Source organism: Priapulus caudatus, unplaced genomic scaffold (assembly GCF_000485595.1).
Source record: "Priapulus caudatus unplaced genomic scaffold, Priapulus_caudatus-5.0.1 Scaffold1044, whole genome shotgun sequence".
Taxonomy (NCBI): Eukaryota; Metazoa; Priapulida; class Priapulimorpha; order Priapulimorphida; family Priapulidae; genus Priapulus; species Priapulus caudatus.
This window is the reverse complement of record NW_014578105.1, coordinates 10581-30436: the sequence shown is the minus strand read 5'-3', so window position 1 is coordinate 30436 and position 19856 is coordinate 10581. Positions and strand designations below refer to the sequence as shown.

At 44.4% G+C, this 19856-nt stretch overlaps 1 protein-coding gene across 2 annotated transcripts in view; it reads left to right on the top strand.

Moving 5' to 3' along the window:
* The first annotated feature begins 2263 nt into the window (after window positions 1-2263).
* LOC106815113 (serine/threonine-protein phosphatase alpha-2 isoform-like) overlaps window positions 2264-19856 on the top strand; it is a 23688-nt gene continuing 6095 nt past the window's right edge. Inside the window, exons 1-4 of one of the 2 annotated variants that reach the window (XM_014819540.1) lie at window positions 2264-2325; window positions 14535-14666; window positions 14919-15149; window positions 18659-18763. In XM_014819540.1, coding sequence (XP_014675026.1) covers window position 2325; window positions 14535-14666; window positions 14919-15149; window positions 18659-18763 — 469 coding nt within the window. In that variant the 5' untranslated portion in view covers window positions 2264-2324. Of the gene's footprint in view, window positions 2326-2533; window positions 2727-14534; window positions 14667-14918; window positions 15150-18658; window positions 18764-19856 lie in introns of those variants that run through there. The other variant, XM_014819539.1, reaches the window with a different exon arrangement.

The window sequence follows — 19856 nt, the reverse complement described above, 5'->3', positions numbered from 1 at the left end:
GAGAGGAGAGCTGTGGGAGAAGGGCAGGACGGCGAGAAGGCTGTCGTAGCGTTCCTCCTTCTCCCACGCAGGCTCCTTTCTCCCCTGGCGCTATCGTCCCCTTCCTCCTTCTCCAACCAGCCCCATTCTTCCCCCTCCTTCTCCCCTTCTTTGCCTCCACCAGCTTCTCCACCCTGTCCTCCTTCTTCCACCAGGGCTTGCTCCCCTCTTCCTTCTCAAACATCCTTCTCCCTTCGCTCCTTCGCTCCCTTCTCACAACCAGCCTCTCTCCCCTCCTTCTCCAACCACTCCTCTTCTCCCGCTCCTCCTTCCGTCCACAGTCTTCTCGCCCCTTCCTCCGTTTCTCCAACCACCTTTGTGTGTCCTCGCCCCTCCTCCTTCTCCACCAGCTTCTCCCTCCTCTGCTTGCTCCACCGACCTTCTTTCCTTCTCCCCTCTCCCCTTTTCCAGGCCTCAGCTTCTCTGTTGCCTCCTTTCCGTCCACCACCGTTCTTCCCCTTCCTCTTTCTGGCGCACCGAGGCTTCTCCCCTCCTTCCCTTCTCCAAGCCAGCTTCTCCTTCTCCCGTTCGCTCTCATTCCGTAGGCCATATGTGAGTCGCGCCATACGGCGCGCGTGGTCGCGTATAAGCCCATATTGGAATCTTATCACATCGGCCCGCGTGCGGTTATACTGTAGTAGTTGCGTGGGCCAGTGGTGTAGCTGTCAGACAGTGGTAGAGTGCACAGCACTGTCATTGGACCGTCTCAAACAAATAATGCTAATTAAACACTAAATGTATCTACTATCAAAGTATCTAAGGTTTCTCATTACTCTGGATTTTCGCGCTATTATTGCGATAACTTGCCTGTAAATTGCCGTTTAAATGCTCAGTCGCGCAAGCGACAGCAAGTAGGCTTAAAGTGTTACGTCACGAATTGCCTCTTAAATTATACTTGAAAACCGTTATTTTTGTAATTTTTACATCAAAAGTTAGTAGCTACGTTACTTAAGATATATTCCTAAGTCTCTACCTGATATAAAGTGTTTGGTGATTCGTTGGCAGTTAAATTTGCCAAAAATCTTGACGATTGAATTAGTGTTACCTTGAGAGGCACTATATTACACAAGTACTGGCGCTCACTCGGGTGTGCCGTGCACTGGTTCGCTGTGCGTCGGCGGTATCGTGTTCATCGGTGTATTTGGTGTATGGTGCCACAGGTGATCGGTGCCCAAACAGGTTTCTGTTGTGATTTTGTGTTAAGCTAGTTGATGGAGGAAGTGAACAATATTAGGAAAAATAAATAATATATGTTCATGTCGTATTATGTTTGAAACTTACGTTATTAAACTGCGAAATGTTATTTGTGTTTTTTTTTAGATTTTCTGCCAAGCAAAAAATGGTTTTGGTGACCATCCCCTTAGGTCCGTGATCCGAGAGCTAGGATAAACGTAAACGATAAACAATTGGCTGGGCAGACCAGTGCATCGGAAAGAAAGACGAATTTTTAGAGAAAAAGCCAAAAGGAAGATTAGTATGAGAAAAACTCGCCGCTTTAAGTTTACAAGGAAGCCTGTTCATGGCTGCGCCAACAGATAATTTTGCCAACTGCCTCGTTACCGCAAATGTTCGCTATATCAAAAGCCTAGGCTGGCGTCTGCGGCGCCACACGAATAATTTTCGAATCATGGCGGGTTGTGTGTTGAGATCGAACGTTGGTACATCGAATGCACCGGCAAATTAGGGAGGTATAAAGAAGCGGATATGAGGCATGCGAAAAGTAAATAGAACGCTAATTTGTAGTTTCATACATTTCTTGGATAGGTGATTTGTACGGAAGAGTGGAACACACCACAATATACTACTGCTGCCCGTGCTCGATAATTCGTGGGACGTAGACAGTTTAAAGCTTACACCCGGCACGTACGCCCTGTGCACAAAACAACACTGCCACCCTGGGTACTACATGTATCAGACGCAGCAGATTGCCCACAAACCTTGCTTGTGCACGATGGATTTTCGACAAAAAATAATGGTTTTCTCACCTTTCCGTATTCTTGGGGAACCTGAAGAAAGACAGGTCGGGCTTACACTGACGATTCGAGCAATTTACAGCAGAACAGAAATTAAGCTGAGCTGACAGCACACAGCAGACAGTTGCACAGTAGCAGATACAGCAGCATCCGGGAACTTCGTGTGAACTTGCTTCCTAAAATGGCGGTTGTGGCGACCCATGACCTACTACGCTATGATTGGAGAGTGGTTTATCTTGTGCCTACGGCACTCTACGATCTTTGGTTCAGATCAACCACAGTCCCTTGGACTGGAGGCTCAAGTTTCAAAAGAGTATAACTATAAGACTAAATTAAGAGCGAAGCGGAATAGAAAAGTTTTTTATATAAGAAAATATTTAGATATATGTAATATATCTTCTTCTAGTCGTTTAGCATTTGGAAAGCTTTGTGGGTGACAATATGCGTTAATTAAAATATTAAACCTAAAACGACCAGCTGTTCTTCTGTTGATAATTCCAATCGTGACGTCAGATAAGAACCGCCATCTTTGTGTACAAATAGTTTTCATAATCTGTACTGTAGTTTTACTAACTTCTGATTTCCTATTTATTTGACCTATTCACTTTCTTACACAAATTTCATAATTTTGAAATCTGCAAATAAGAGAGTCTCTTCCAATGGCGGACGCAGACAAATTGAATGTAGACAGCATTATAGAGCGACTATTAGAAGGTACAGTAACAATGGTCAATGTGACATGTCAATGATAATTAATGTCAATAATGATTCATTTAGTTCCAAGAAACGGTATTGCTAGCCTAGGCCAGGGTTAGAATACCCCTATAGACAATCCGTCGCACAGCCTGGTCGGGCTATGATTCATTGTACTTGTACTTTGTAGCACTACTACTACTACTAGTTCGGCTAAAAAAGGCTAACTACCTGGCTGTACCCAAGCTAGGTCACACACACCATGGCTAGCTATAGCCCTGGACGTTTATTCCTTAGGGACTGTCCAGTATAGAAGTAGAAGTAGAAGAAGCAGGAGTCAGATTAGCTCTAGTACTATAGCCCGCAGGATCGCTGCCGCAGGCATCCTGCGCCTGCGGCAGCGATCGCCTGCGGCAGCGATCCTGCGGGCTATAGTACTAGAGCTAGAGTCAGATAATATACCCTATATTATCTTACTCCTGGTACTAGTAGTACTACTAGTACTAGTACTAGTACTACTACTAATACTAGATACAAGAATGTAACCCAAACAAGTAGTACTACTACTAGTACTAGATAGGGTACAATAATGTAACCCAAACACAGGATAGTGTTACAACGCGAGCCTATCCTTTTGTGTGGAGGAACCCCTGAGTGAATCACTCAGGGCGGTTTGCTGGTGCGTTTTCAGAGACTATAACTTATATAATATTTATTCTCAACACGAACCTTTCTCCACTAGGGCCTATCCTGGAACTTACTATGTATTACAATACTCTGTATCAAACTAATATAACGTGTTACAAAAATTCGAAGCGACAAGCGGCGATTCTTCCAGCGTCATTTCTGTTGACCTGTGACGTACGCATTCCCAATGCGCATAGCGTTCGGCTAACTTCGACTCCAAGATCGAATGTATCATTGGATGCCTGCTGTCAGTCGTGGACGTTTCATGACGAAGTTAGCGAAACGATGCGCATTGGATATGCGCTACGTCACAGGTCAACAGAAATGCGCTGGAAGAATCCCCGCTCGTCGTCTCAGATTTTGTACAATCGTTATATTAGTTTATATCAGAGTATTGTGATACATTAGTAGTTCCATGATAGCGGGAAAAGGTTCAGTTTTGAGAATAAACCAGTTTGGAAGTTAGTTCCTGAAATGCACAGCAAACCGCCCTATATGATTCGACTCAGGGTCCTCCACACAAAAGGCTAGGCTGGCATTGTAACCCTACTCTCGTGTGTTGGTCATTGATTGTACGATACTAGTAGTAGTAGCTGACTAACTACTACGTTGTAGTTACTACTCATTTGTAGCCTAGCTACTCGCGTATCTGTAGTAGGCTAGTACTAGATACATAATGTAACCCAACAAGAGTAGGGGTACAACGCCGGAGCCTATTCTATTTACTTTGGAGGAGCCCTGAATGCTTCACTCAGGGAGGTTTTATTGGTGCGTTTTTCGCGAGCTAGAACTTCCAAACTGGGTTTATTCTAACACGAACTTTCTCCGCTATTCTGGGACTTACTATGTTTACAATACTCTGCGTATTAAACTATAATTATAACCTGTTACAAAATGTGAAGTGCAGCGGCGATATTTCGAGCGCTGCATTTCTGTTGACTGTTGACGTACGAAGTTACCAACGCTATACGCATTGGGCATGCGTTATCGTCAGGCAGGTCTAACCGAAAACTGGCCAATGCGCTAAAAAGAAATACTCTGTTGAGTACATATTGATCTAGCCTGAGTACTAGCTCTATAACTATACGCCGCGTGCAGTTTGCAGCAGGGTATAGGTTCTTCTATTACGGATGCTTGGAACCAACTTGCGTATAACGGTTACTTCGGCGATAAAACGGTCTGTGTATACGCAATTAATGCCTCTTTCCGAAGTGATATGTTAAGTATATCCGCAACGTAAAATTTATCCTCTACTATGTTGAAGATGGTCTGGCTTGCGGTTTTCGTGTTACGCGAACATTCGAAATTAGCGACCTTCAATACGGCCATTTTTGGCGCGGCCGTTCAGCAGCGCCAGTCAGCGGTTGGTCCCTAGCATTGCTAATGAATGTCTATAGGCCCTGGCGGGCAACTGTACGCGGCTAGTCATAGTCTCGAGCTAGGCCTTAGTACTAGTTACTTACTAGTACCTAGACTACACTTTGCTATCTAGCCTTATAACAACATTACAACTTGGTGCTCGTAGGCGCAATCCCAACCGTACAAATGTAAGTTTGTGGCATTGCTGCAGCGGTGCGTGCAAAGATTGGCAAACGCCATGAGCATGGGATCATCCAATTGCTTGTTAAGCGTTTAACGTCCGTACGGTGTGATGTCCATAATTATGCGCACGCAGCGTGAGAAACTAGCGGTCTGCCCAGTCGCCCAGTCGCGATTAGAATAATTGATCCGGGCGACTGCTTGCTCATGGTCAGCTGTCCGCGGCGATGCGACTACATAATCGCCGCACAGGAAATAAAAATTTACGCAGACTGAGCATTAAAATGTTGTTTTTTGCCCCCTAACCCCGACCACCCCGCCAAACAGGGGCCGACACAAATTTGAACGACCTTTACATTTTATAGGTATCTGACATAGTCGGGTGCCAGCCTTTTGGTAGATCGCACGATCGTCCGTCTCCCGCCCTGCGTGCTCTGTCATCAGTGGCACAATCTTAACGCGCTCGAGTCCGGTCAGCGATTATTCGGCACAGTCGGGGGGTCGTAAAACGAGTTGGATATGTCAAGTTAGGGGTCAAAGGTCATAAGGTCAAGAGGTGTAAAAGAAGGGAACATCCTCTAACTTAAGGTATAGGGAGGAAATGAAGAAATTGCGGCACAAATCTAAACGGCTCGACCTAGGCTGTGATAGTCGGTGTATAGCATCATGGTAGGAAAAGCCACTGTGCCGAAATTTGAGTCAAAGGTCAATGGGGCACACGGCAGTTTTACATTTTGAGGACATGGTGTGACGGAGCGATTGGAAAACGTTTTGTTCAGCGTGACCTAGCTATTTTTATGGCTTTATTGAAAACCATGAAATTGCTTTCACTGACGTGCGAGAGTAAGTGTCTGATAACCTTTTGACCTTCAGAGAGGAGATTTAAAACATGGATTTTGTTAACTGTTACTGTGTTTAAAAGGAATTTGAGCTGCGCGTTTGCTAGTAGATTTATACATGCTTGGATGTATGAGGCTACATGTCACAGTGAATTTCAAAAGCTAAATTTGCTTGAAGAAGGTTTATGCTCCTTAAATCGTATAATTTCTATGGCTTCTTGACTGTCAGTGTGTTAATATGCCACTGCCAGTGGCCACTGCCAGTGCATGTAGTGTGATAGTATGTGTGTAGTTTTTGCCTGCGTTAATTAGGTACAGGTGCAGCTCTCTATTTCGGCCTGTAGGCTTGTGTAGGATAATGGACAGGTGCTTACTATTTTGTCTTGCAAATAGTTGTTACTATACGACGTACGATGGAAGCTTCCAGCTACCCACGTACGCGCCATCTCGTGGCAACTTTCATAACGATCCAACGAACATTTCTTCGAGAAGGCTCCTGATACCATCCCAGTGTTTGAAATAAGGGCTATCCGTTTGTTCGTACTTGTCCATTTCCGGATGACAAGTAGATCTGTCAGGTAGCTTGTCTGCGCAGACAGCACTTTTTAGAGCAATTTTTCATAATTTCTACCATCGCTGGCCCGCTGCTGGGAACCGAGTTAACATAGTATAAACATGGGCTGCCGGATACCACCCGAATTAATATAACTATAGTATAAACATTTATGTGAAGTTATGTAAAAACGTTACCCTTGCTAGCTCCACGAAACGGATCTTGCTAGGGTTTAGAAGACCATCAGACAATCAGTCTGATAGACAATCAGCCGTCTGTATAGACTATAGCAAATCAGTCGTACAGCCTCGTCGCAGCGCACGCCTCGAAAAAAGAGAAATTGAAGAGAGAGGGAGAGAGAGAGCGAGGGAAAGAAGTGAGAGAGAGAGAGAGAGAGAGCGCGAAGAGAGAGGAGAGAGAGAGAGAGAGACGAGAGAGAGAGAGAGAGAGGGGAAGAGAGAAGAATCAGTGATAGAGAAGACGATACAGAAGAGAGAGAGCAGAAGAAGACGGAGAAGCGCGCGAAAGAGGAGAGAAAAGAGAGAGGGGGAGCAGAGAGCAAAGGAGAGAAAGACAACGACAGAAAGAGGGACAACGAGGGAGAGTGAGTGTGAGCGAGCGAGAGAGAGAGGGAGAGAGAGAGCGGAGGAAGAGAGAACAAAGAGAGAAGAGCAGTGATCGAGCAGAGAAGAGCAGTAAGGAGAGAGAAGAGAGCGCTGAAGCCGGAAGAGATTAGCAAGAGCGATGAGAGCCGAAAGAGAAAGAATGAGATGACAACGAGAGGAGTCTGCGAACGCGGCGATGGAGGGTGCCTCTTGACTTCGTTTGCCCCTGAGTTTAGCATCAGAACACCTGCCCGTCAGTCTGAGCGCTGTCTGCTCTGCCGGCGCTTATGTTGGATGTGGCGGCCTGCGGCAATTGTACGCGCGGCCTATGTACTAGTGCTATGCACAGCTGCGTACAGTGCCTGTTGTGGCCGGCACTGATGAAGTAGGGGGGGGCGCGAGGCTCATTATTGCATTGTTTCACTTTCAGTCTGCGTGCCATGGTGATGTTCATTTATACATATGGTAGCGGGTTGCCAGGCAGCAACATTTGCGACTTCCCAAACCGTATCGCTATGCGAAGAAAAATTGAGCAACGTTGATGGGCTAATAAATGTATTTAGGACACGCCACTATCGCACGCACGCCATCGGCATTTGCACAGCGGGCTTATTTATTTTAGTTTCTTATTATTTTGGCTATTTAATGTTTTATTTTAGAATTAGGGTTAGGCGTTTAGGGTTAGGCGTTAGCGATTCGGGTTAGAGTTACTGCGTTTAAGTATAGCGGGTTTTAAAGTGTCCGGTAGGTTAGGGGTTAACTGATTTTTAATATTTAACGATGTTATGTATCTGCTTCAGCTGCGGTCCAACGCCAGAGCGTTCGCATTCGTAGATGGTAAGGTACGGCTGTGCGAACGCCATATCGGCTTTTTATTTTCCTCTGCGTATATGTATTTCTTTGTAGTTTTATTTGTTTTGCATGTATTTTTCGTGTTAACAATTTGTTTATTTACTGAATTAAATATATTTCATTTATATTATTAGCTTATAATCTTAATATATTAGCTTGTTGACTAATAATGCGTGTCCTAAAATTTTTCTAGCCAATCACGTTGCTCAATTTTCGTTTCCAAAGTCTATACGGTTTGGAATCGCAATTCGCGGCCGGGCACCGCTGGTATGAGAGCCGACAGCAAAACTTTCCTGTGAATCGCTAGATTCTAAAACTTGGACAGCAAAACTTTCCTGAATCCTGGAAATCCTATATTATAATTTTAGATATTAAATAACTTAATTATGCATCTAAACTCTGACAGATTAACTTTATTTTCTTTCCAAAGACTAATATGTGCTCAAGAAGTATTTATTATTTCTTAATTAAAGTTCCTTTTATTTGTAATGCTTTTATTTCCAATTACGTCGTATGTGTGCGTGCGTGCGTGCGTGTGTGATCTGGAATAAAATCATGCACAATTCAGCTCTGATAAACACAATTAAAAGTATTTTATATGTATATTGGTCACTTGTCAATGTACATTATATAAATGTGTAGCAAACATAAAAGGTATCTCCACACAAGCACACACTGAGCAGTAGACACCATTGCTGAATTTGTAAAAGATCCCCTAGAAAAAGCCAACCACACTTTTCAGCCTGGGTCGGGTGAGGGCAAACAAAAAATTGTTTAATGTGGCTGATTATTTTGTTATCTTCTACTAACCTTCCTACATTATCTAATGAAATCAATATAATTTAATAAATATATAGCACTAAAAATAGTCAAATTCCGAAGCCTAAAGTTCATGCGAAGTACACAAACTCTCCATGGTTGTTGTGTTCGTTTTCGAGGGGTCATGCTGGTTAGTGTTAAACCTCTGCTAATTCGATAACTGGGCATCCCGCCATCAGCGAATGTCGCGTGTAATAAAATATGATAATTTTATAGAATAATGCGCGGTCTTCAGAGACGCGCTGGATCTTTGATGTGTTTTGATCGTTGATTTTGATCGTTGATTTTGATCTTTGATTGATTTGATTGATTTTTGAGATTGATCTTTGGACTTGTTCCGATTACTACGCATCAGTGTATCGAAACGAGTAAAATATAATTTTTAAGAATATCTTAGAATGCACATCACCAAATTGCACCAGCCCCCCCCCCCTATAAAAACGTCCCCACATCCTAGTCATTCCTTTCTTATGACAGAAATCTGGACCAGCTTCCTACTGACCAGGACCATACTTCCTCAGAGGCACTGGTCCTGCTGGACCAGTGCCTCCAATTATCAGTTTTTCACCCTGCGCACGGTTATCACCAACGGATCAAGCACAGTTTGGGACCCGCAATGTGTTTTCACATATATGCTAAACTAATCTAGGGTTAGAAGACTGTTTCAAACATTGGCTGCAGCTAAACACGTAGTTGTCGTATTTGCCAAGTATCGCCAAAGAACACTTCACATGTGTATACCAAATGAATCAGTCAAGACTAAAATCCGCAATGGACCGAACAAGGGAAATTAAACGATCTGCGGTCCTCATGTGAACCACCCCTACATCCGAGAACATGTCATCTAAGGTTTTTCCAAATGGCCCAGACATTTGTGAACATCGTTCCACTTGCTTTGGTGTGTAATTGCCGTGAGAGCCATCGTGCGGCTATTGTACTATTTTCTAGCAAGTCATTTCCGTTTCGGGTTTTCCGTGTCTCAATTGTTGAGCATGCGCAGTGTAATCATGGCGGGTAAACAATCGTGGAATTTAGTTGATATGCTGTGAGAATTAGCAGATTATACCGTGAATTAAGAGATACACTCTAGTTTAGAAGCAGGACAACTGTGAGTTAACGTTCATATTTCAAACAAGGCAAGTCAACGGTGGTAATAGAATAGTTTTATTAGCTCATCTGACATAGTCAGATGCAGCTTGTAGAATCGCATGATCGTCCGTCCGTCCGTGCGAGCGTCCGTCCGTCGCGTCAACAGTTTGGGCACAAATCAAACGGCTTGACGTACGGTCACATATTCTGGATGTGGGGTAATCTGAAAACGAGTTGGGATGTCGAAGCTGGGGGTCAAAAGGTCAAAGGTCAAGAGGTGTAAAAGAAGGGGGAACATTCCTCCTTAACTTAAGGTATAGGGGGAGGAATGCAGAATTGCGGCACAAATCTAAACGGCTCGACCTAGGCTCGTGATAGTCGGTGTTCATAGCATCATGGTAGGAAAAGCATCACTGTGCCGAAATTGGAGGTCACAGGGCAAGGTCAATGGGGCACAGGGCAGAGTTTAGACATTTTTCTGAGGACATGGTCTGACGGAGCGATTGATAAACTTTTTAGCTCATCTGACATTGTCAATGCAGCTTGTAGAATCGCTTGACGTCCGTCCGTCCGTCCGTTCCGTCGGTCGTCCGGTCAACAGTTGGGCACAAATCTTAACCGCTCGACGTACAGTCACGATATTCGGGTCGTTGGGGGGGATCGTCAAACGAGTTGGGATGTCGAAGCTGGGGGGTCAAAGGTCAAAGGTCAAGAGGTGTAAAAGAAAGGGGGAACATTCACTCCTTAACTTAAGGTATAGGGAGGAAATGCAGAATTGCGGCACAAATCTAAACGGCTCAACCTAGGCTCGTGATAGTTGGTGTATAGCATCATGGTAGGAAAAGCCATCACTGTGCCGAAATTGGAGGCACAGGTCAAAGGTCAATGGCACAGGCAGATTTTAGACATTTTCTAAGGACATGGTCTGATGAAGGACGTGTCTAACAATGATGTGTACGCAACTGCGTGTCTGCATATCTGCGCCTACAAATGTGGTACTACGCACGACTGAAATTTACGTTTATAATCGTAGCAACAGACCTCAGATGAGCCCAGACGCTCTGCGGCTCTTGTTTGTTTCAGCGGTGACCTAGCATTTTTATGGCTTTATTGAAAGGACAATGAAATATGCTTTCCACTGTCATGCGAAGAGTAATGTCGGATAACCTTTGACCTCAAGAGGAGGGTTAAAACATTGATTTGTTGACTGTTAACAAAGGACTGAATGCTTTTGCATTATATTAGAGCCCATACCTGTGTCAATGTGAGCTACAGTTGCACAGTTTAATTGCAAAGGCAAATGTTTGTTTTGAACAAGGTTTACGCTCCTTAAATCATATTATTTTCTAAAGCAGTCTGTCTATAGCACCCTGCCCCTGGGCCTGAAGGCTGAATGATGAATCAGTGAATGCTCGCATGAGGCAAAAACACGGGCAGCCCATGGCTGGCACGCTTCTAATCATAATTGTTGCCTGCCAACCTGCAATGCACGTGTTAACTCACAGCTGAGCGAAATTATCGCCTGCCTGAATATACTTACTTGGATTTTAGCCTGTACCTACTGTAGGATTTCAGGAACTCCCCAGCGAGCTAGAAGGGCGATGCCATCTTTGATTATTGATTACACTTGCACGCGCCATCTCGCGGCAACTATAGGCCTAGTTTAAATTAGATTTTATTCTCATGTAACTTTGTTAAACGAATAAATAATAACTAGTACATATAATATATAATATTTACTTTTCACTTGAACCTTAACATATATCATGTAGCTATGGCCGTGCGTATCCATTTACCAGTTATGCGAACATAAGCTGTTTACCATAGAAATATTAGAGACTTATATATTATGATTTCTATGACTGTTACACTCAGGGCATAGGAAACAAGTATTATTGAGGGGCAGTATAAAGGCATCATCGCTGGGTTTTAAATTTTTTTTATAATTAAGAGAGAGAGAAGTCTAAGATAAAGAGAGAGAGAGAGTAGTAAATTGAGACGGGGACAGGAAAACGGTGATACGGGTGTGTATGCGCAGCGGAAACGGGGTACAATTAGGTCGTGCAAGATGGTGTGCAAGGGGATGGGAGTGGGAGGCAGGGGAGGGAGGTCGAAGGCAGAGGGAGGAGATGGAGGGTAAGGGGGTGGAAGTGAGAGGCAAGGGAGTGAGTGAGGAGGCAGGGGAGGTGGGAGAGAGACCCCCCCGCCCCTCTAATTAAACTTGGAGATCCATGCTCATATGTTGTTGAAATCTTTTATGTCAACGTCAATGTCATTCATTAACTTGTATTTGAAATTGTTATTTATTGTTCTTGTTATTAGAATACATAGTGAGCCCATAGAGATTAAGTGTGGATGCGAAAGTGTAGCTGATATATTTGTTCGAATTGGCTACGAAAGTCAAACAAGAATAAAGAAGACTTATGTATAAGACGTCTTGCTATGCACAAATTAATTTATCAGCAGAACACCAGACACCAGATGAGCCTTGTCGCACTGCGGCACTTGTTTTAAAACAGTATACTGGTCGTTTGTTAACTACCAACTGTGATACTTTATTGTTTACATCCAAACGTGAAATGCACGGGGATGTCAATATATGTGCGTATTACTCCACAACGTAGCGCAGGTGAACAGTGAGTGTGCCGCACGACCCGTGCACGTAAATCAACCCTGGCCAACACAATGTGAGGTTCACTGCCACTGGCCAAAAGTAAGCTCCACCCACTTATTATAGATTTTTGATATGCCAACGCTGCTTTAGTCTGGATTCAGGAACCTCTGCGTACGAACATCCTACGCACGTTTCTTGAATGCCAACTAAAGTTGTGCGTGAGGTGTTCTAAATTTTCTGCGCACGCATTTCTTCTTGAATCTGGAGCTGAGATCACTAGTTCATGCTGCTAGTTGCATGCTGGGGGTGGATTTTCTACGGGCCCGTCAGGCCTGCTGGTATTAGAAATGTCAGGCCCGAGCCTTAAAATACGGGCATCGTGCCCGTGGGCCCGTTAGGATTTCGAACCCTGATAGGTGAGCATAGGTCAAGAGCAGTGGCAACTGCAAGCTAAAATATATGGCAGTTGTATTGTGGCATTTTGGACATAGCGTTGAAGTTGTCACGTAATCAGTAGATGCCTGTATGTGTAGCCCGACCAGGCTGTGCGACCGATTGTCTATACAGCCTGACACCCTTCCATACAAAAAACCTATCACCTCTGCAGATCTAGATGAATAACTCTGTATATCTCAAATAAAACTATTCTATTACCACCTTTGACTTGCCTTGTTTGAAATGTGAACGTTATCTCACAGTTGTCCTGCTTCTAAACTAGAATGTATCTCTTAATTCATGGTATAATCTGCTAATTCTCACAGCATATCAACTTTCCAAGCAGCTTATTGCTTGTTTACCTGCCATGTTTACACTGCGCATGCTCAACGGAAGAGCGACACGAAAAACCCGAAACGGAAAAGACTCGCTAGAAAATACTACAAAAATAGTACAATAGCTGCACGATGGCTCTCACGGCAATTACGCACCAAAGCAAGTAAAACGATGTTCACAAATGTCTGGGCCATTTGTAATATTAAACCGTAGATGACATGTTCTCGGATGTACGGTTGGTTTACATGAGGACCGCAGATAGTTTAATTTCCCTTGTTCGATCCATTGCGGATTTTAGTCATAGTCGGAATGATGCAACATGCGTGGCAAATTCATGAATGGTTGCATTTGTCTCAAACAGTCGCGTTCTTTGGCGATACTTGGCAGTGTTGTAGTCGAGTCCGCACCCCCGAGACCGAGTCCGAGTCCGAGTCCGCACCCCCCGAGTCCGAGTCCGAGTCCGCACCCCCCGAGTCCGACTCCGAGTCCACACCACTCGAGCCCGAGTCCGAGTCCGAGTCCAGTTTTGATTAAAAAAAAGGGGGGGCACAGACCGACAAGGCCACTCACTTCTATGTATGTGTTTGTTCAAAAATGGGGGGGGGGTGTCTCCTGCCCCCTGGATCTGTCACTTGTTTGCATGAAATAGAAAGTACAGTAAAACTTGCATAAGTCGACACTTTTGGGACCAGCATATTTGTGTCGACTTAGGAAAATGACGACTTACGCGTAAGTCATCATTTTGTCGATTTATACAATGTATGTAATGCGCGTATACACTGTATTAGCTGCAGTGTTGTAGTCGAGTCCGCACCCCCAAGTCTGAGTCCGAGTCCGAGTCATTGCACTCCGAGGCCAAGACCGAGACCGAGACCAAGGAAAACGGTCTCGAGGCCAAGACCGGCCTCGAGACCTACAACACTGATACTTGGCAAATTAGGCAACTACGTGTTTAGCTGCAGCCAATGTTTGAAACGGTCTTCTAACCCTAGCAAGACCGTTTCTTGGAGCTACCTGTATGTTGTACCTGTGATAGCCATTACAATCTTATAATAATGCTTATAAGTTATAATTATCTAAATTCGTAACACTAACAGATGAGTCATTGTGGTAGCATACGGTTATTCTTGAATAAAATGTTATTTCATGAACTGACAATGTTTTTATCCTCTAAGTAGGAAGTGCATTCATGAGCATAATTTACTTGACTGTTTTTAACGTTTTGGAGAAAAGAATTAACACCTGGAATGTGAGTAATCCCATGATGAAATAGTACCGAGACTCTCCTGGTGTTAGTCACACTGGCACTGATCTGCTGCGATGTATGAGATCGCACAGTATCCTTTTGTTACGCAAGGCTAAATTATCTTGTCTTCCTTTCCACATCTATACAGTGTAATTTGCAGAGTAATATTGATAGCGGATGATGATTACTTATTTCTGTCTTTCCCTTTTGTCTAGTGAGAGGAACGCGTCCAGGAAAGAATGTTCAGCTGTCAGAGGGTGAGATTCGAGGACTCTGTCTGAAGTCCAGGGAAATATTTCTTAGTCAACCTATTCTGCTAGAGCTGGAAGCACCATTAAAAATATGCGGTAGGGATTTAATATGAAATTCTTTCGAATGTGATACACTATAAATAATTTTTATTTATTACTTTTCGGAATGTAAAAATAAATTCAGCCAAAATGTGCAGATTACTGTCCTGTTTGTTTATTGCTTACATATGCGTTATCCGCCTAGAAAATAGCAAGCATGAAACTTCAGTACTTTTCCCTATGAAATAGGTGATAATGACTTATTCTGTTATCCTGACCCAGTTTACAATTGAACTCCTCACCTCTTAGGCGACATCCATGGCCAGTACTATGATCTCCTGCGGCTCTTTGAATATGGCGGATTTCCACCGGAGAGCAATTATCTGTTCCTCGGCGACTACGTGGATCGAGGGAAGCAGTCACTGGAGACCATCTGTCTGCTATTGGCATACAAAATCAAATACCCGGAGAATTTCTTCCTGCTCAGAGGGAATCATGAGTGTGCGAGCATCAATAGGATATACGGGTTTTACGATGAATGTAAGTGATATGTAAGGGTGCACCGGAACTTGGATCCGGCCGGCTCGGCCCCAATTTTTCAGAGTTCTGGTTCTGGCCGGAACCCTTCAGGAACAGTCGGCCGGAACCGGAACCTTTTCCTAAATTCATTTCTGCTACAAGCGTCATCGAAATCAAAAGATCAGTCACTGAATGTAGTTGAGCGTCAGTAGAGTCAACTTGCTGACAATATAGTGTTAACAACTTCACACTATTCTGCCCAAAAAACTTTGCCACTTGAACATCGTCTAACTAACTGAACTGAACCTAACTGATGTTAGGTTATTCACGAGATTTTCTTTTAAAATGAAATACTCTTAGAGCCACAGGAATGGCATCTGTTTGTTAGTTAAAAATAATCGAAATAAAACCAGGGATACTGCACAGTGCTCGAAATAAGAAAAAAAATGTGGTTGTCCTGGACACCCCAGGCATCAAATCGGGTTGTCCGCAACAATTTCTGGTTGTCCCAAAAAATATCCCCAAAACTCCTATTTTCAATCACATAATAATATAATCAGAAAACACACACAAACAGTGGCGTAGCCAGGATTTTTTAACAAGGGGGGCCAAAAACAGCGAACTGCGCAAAATAGTGGATGACTAAATATTTTACTGGCTCCTCCGCCTCCCTCTCCACACCCTACGGCTCCTCTACCTCTCAGCTCTGCAATCTTTGTTTTGGGCACCATGCGAAAAGGCGACATTTTTATTCATTGTTCTTTGCTCCCAAGATATGTAATTGTTCAGTGGCGGGTCTAGGATTCCAAGGAGGGGGGGATCACATTCATCTGTCTTATTGTGTGTGTCTTCATTATTATGAATGCTAAGGCCAAACAAAAAAATAGGTGTTTCCGGTCGACCGACCGTCCCTAGACGATCTGCAGCCGGATATCCGCGCGAAGCGCTCAAACGCCGCCCTAGCGGCGCACTTTTGCGAATTCGCTGCCCTCTTCCCAACCCCATTGCTCAGGTCCTTTCTAGGTATAGGTGAAAGCCGGGTTTTCGCTGAATTGAGCAGTTCTGCCCATTGCACGAGGGATCCCACTACCCAGTTAGGTAGACTGGCTAGATATGCTCCCAATTCTTTGTTCGCTACTAGGCGCGCTTTCTTTGCTGTATAACGGAGTTTTTTGTTCACATTGTAACAATATATAGCGCTCATGCGTAGCGTTGACTGGCTGAGTTTAGAGGATCCGATATATAGGAACAATACAACATGTCTTCGCTATTCGTAATAAATCCAGTTTACAGTTAGTTTCATTGTCACTCTTATCTGCTATTGTATCTCTGCATAGTTACACTCCTCATCAAACTAAAGATTTCAACATGGTGGCAGAAGTGCCTAAACTGTGAACAGTGGGAAGCTTGAACTGTAAGTGTTCCGTAAGAATTCACGTGAAATTCCGGAGTGCTCCGACTCGTACAGCCTCGTGATTCTACAGGCACCTATATATATATGATATCTAACACGATCCCCCAATGCGAGCATCGAATTGTATCCACACCTACGAATACTTCTATTACTACAAGTACATGTTACAATAATTACTAGTAAGTACTACTAGTACTACTAAGTACCAGGACTACTAGTACTAGTACTAGTTACTACCAGGAGCTAATAATGACAAACTGTGTTACCGGTACTAGTAAGTTACTAATATTAATAATGACGACTCCTGTTAGTGTTACTAGTACTCCTACTAAATATAATAAAATATAATGCTAACTAAATACGAAATCTATTTACTACCAACTTCTTCATGTTTTCTATAGCCATAGGCCTACTCTCTTTGACCTTAATTGCCGAGTTTCCTGTAAATTCCGTCGAAATCCTACGTCCAACGTACGCTGGCGCTGCCATTGCTCTCGCGGCGCGACTGTTGCACGCTTACACTAATATATATAGCAGGTAGGAAAGCGTGCTGCCAATTCGCCTCGACGCTCACTTCATTTGAAACTTTCACAGCACGAATACACATTCAACAGCTTCCATCTTTGTTTCTCCTTGAACAACAGTGTTCACTTGTTATAAAAACATAATGTCTCTGTTCGTAACCGAGCTGTGTCATGCGAAATCACACAAAGACTGATGAAATTCTCCGCGTTCGCGAACCTTGCCCAGTAATGGAAATGGCTGTCAGCGCAACACTGCAACGTTTTTGCAACGTTCCAATGGCGAGGCTCGTACGGGAGTTGGAAAGCAGTGCGCCGCCTGCGCGCCGCCTATAGCCCATAGACTGGCACTCGCTCCACCTCTCGGCTTAGCTTAGTCACTCGATGGGTAATCGAGGTGGGAGCAAGTCCCAGTCTATATAGCCTTTGTCCTTGCAGCCATTTCCATTACTGGGCAAGGTTCGCGAACGCGAAAATTTCGTCAGTCTTTCTGTGATTTCGCGTGACACAGCTCGGTTACGAACAGAGACATTATGTTTTTATAACAAGTGAACACTGTTCACGTCCAAATGTCTGCCCTCTGTGTCCCCCACTAAAATTGTGGACTGTTCGCTGGCAGCTATGGATGCGTGCGCCGGCCTAAGCATTCGGCGCACGGATGCATACTGCCAGCGCTGCATACTGTCGTAGGACGTTCCCGCGGTCGCGTGCGCCTTGCGCGGAACTGCGCGCAAGATCTGCGCTCAGCACTTCGGGTCAACACCTCCTTTCGGCAACGCTTCTCTAGTATCCCGTCTCATCTGGATTATTAGGGCCGACCCTATATATATACAGGAGTAGATAATAGGGAAGGAGTGTGACATCAATAAACAAGGGAAATTCGTCATTTACTTAGCCTTATAATACCTACGATTTACTACGCGTAACTCATCCAACTTGAGCTCAAATCGTACACAGTACATTCGCCTAGCATCGTGCGAAATCGTTTCCTCGTTTACACAAGCAATCCGGAGATACAGACTAAAACGTACGACACGATTATCCATTCTTTGGCCATCAATCCAAGCCTATTGCCCCCCTCTATTCAAACAAAAGGTAGCTACTAACGCGCTATTGCTAACTTGGCAGGCAATGTGGCTCGCTGGGAGATTTGAGCCCGATCAGCTGCTGCTGATTGCGGTTGGCATGCGTGCGTGGGCATGCCAGGTATGTGCAGTGGGGCTGCTGTACGCGCGTATGTAGCTGTGTACCGCGGTCAAAGGTTATCTCGCCGAGTGTTGATGCCTAATCTCCCAGCGAGCCAGATGCCTCGCCGAGTTAGCAATAGCGCGTTAGTAGCTGCCTTTTGTTTGAATAGAAAACGCATCTGAGGGGGCCTAATTTCAAAAATTTTCGGTGAAATTTTTCCCAGACCCCCCTTCGTGTGCTCGCTACTGGTGTCCCCCCCCCCATTTCAAAATGGATTTGCGCGCCGGTAGCCTGCCGTAAATTTTAGGAGTTTATAGTCGTATACTAACACGTTTCTTGCGTTTAGTACGTTGTATGAGAATGAACATTTCTGAGAGTAATTTAAGATTTTTGTTTTTGCCCAATAGGCAAGAGACGCTACAACATAAGATTGTGGAAGACATTTACGGACTGCTTCAACTGTTTACCAGTATCAGCTATTGTGGACGAAAAGATTTTCTGCTGCCATGGAGGTGAGCGGGATTCAATAATATATATTAGATCTTAATCTACAATTTAATTTAATTCATCTCTAAGATATAGCTAAAGGCATGAGAATACTCTGAGAATGTTTATAAGGCTGTACGCTGCATCACCGCATTAGGCGTACGCTGCATCACCGCATTAGTCTATATTGAAGTTTTCCTTTAATAATCTGTGTAAAATTCAAAAAGTGTCAGCTCATCATCCTGGGTGTTGGTCTTAAACTTATATCTCCCAGTGTAGCAGCAATGTACAGCCACAACCAAATGCAGTAGCTGGCTTAGAAGTTAGACTGTCAATAGACAAAGGTGACCGTGGGAGCTAATAATAGATTACATCTCGGGGTTTCAGTCGCGTGATCTTTTGCCTTGCTTCCTGCTACTGGCAGCATGTTAGTGACCAGGGTTCTTCTGAGGGAAAATTGACAAAGGAGGTAATGGCCAGTTTGGGAAAAAAACGCACACGTATGATAGATTCAAATACAGGATGTATTGATATACTTATAGGTACATAGATACAGGATTATACTTGTCACTAAGTACAGGAACATTTTCACATGACGATGTTAAATTTGACAATGGCAGTCGCCACTGTGCCTCTTATGTATAAAAGAACCTGGTGGCACTATGACCGTGCGATGCGCTGCGTGCATGCTCGCTTGCAGGCTTGAGTCCGGACCTGCAGTCGATGGAGCAGATTCGCGATCATGCGGCCGACGGACGTGCCGGACAGCAGGGCCTGCTCTGCGACCTGCTCTGGTCCGCTCCGACAAGAGGTGTATGGGCTGGGGAGAGAACGATCGCGGTGTGTCTTTTCACGTTCGGCCGGGAGGTTTGTCGCCAAGTTTCTGCACAAGCACGACCTGGATCTGATATGCAGAGCGCATCAGGTGAGATATGCAGGGAGTATCGGGTGAGATATGCATGGAGTATCGGTGAGATATGCTGAGAGTATCAGAGTGAGGCCGTGGCAGAGCGTATCGGGTGAGGCGTACAGAGGGTATCGGGTGAGATATGCAGAGCGGCATCAGGTGAGATATGCAGGGCAGATCAGGTTGAGATATGCAGAGGAGTATCGGGTGAG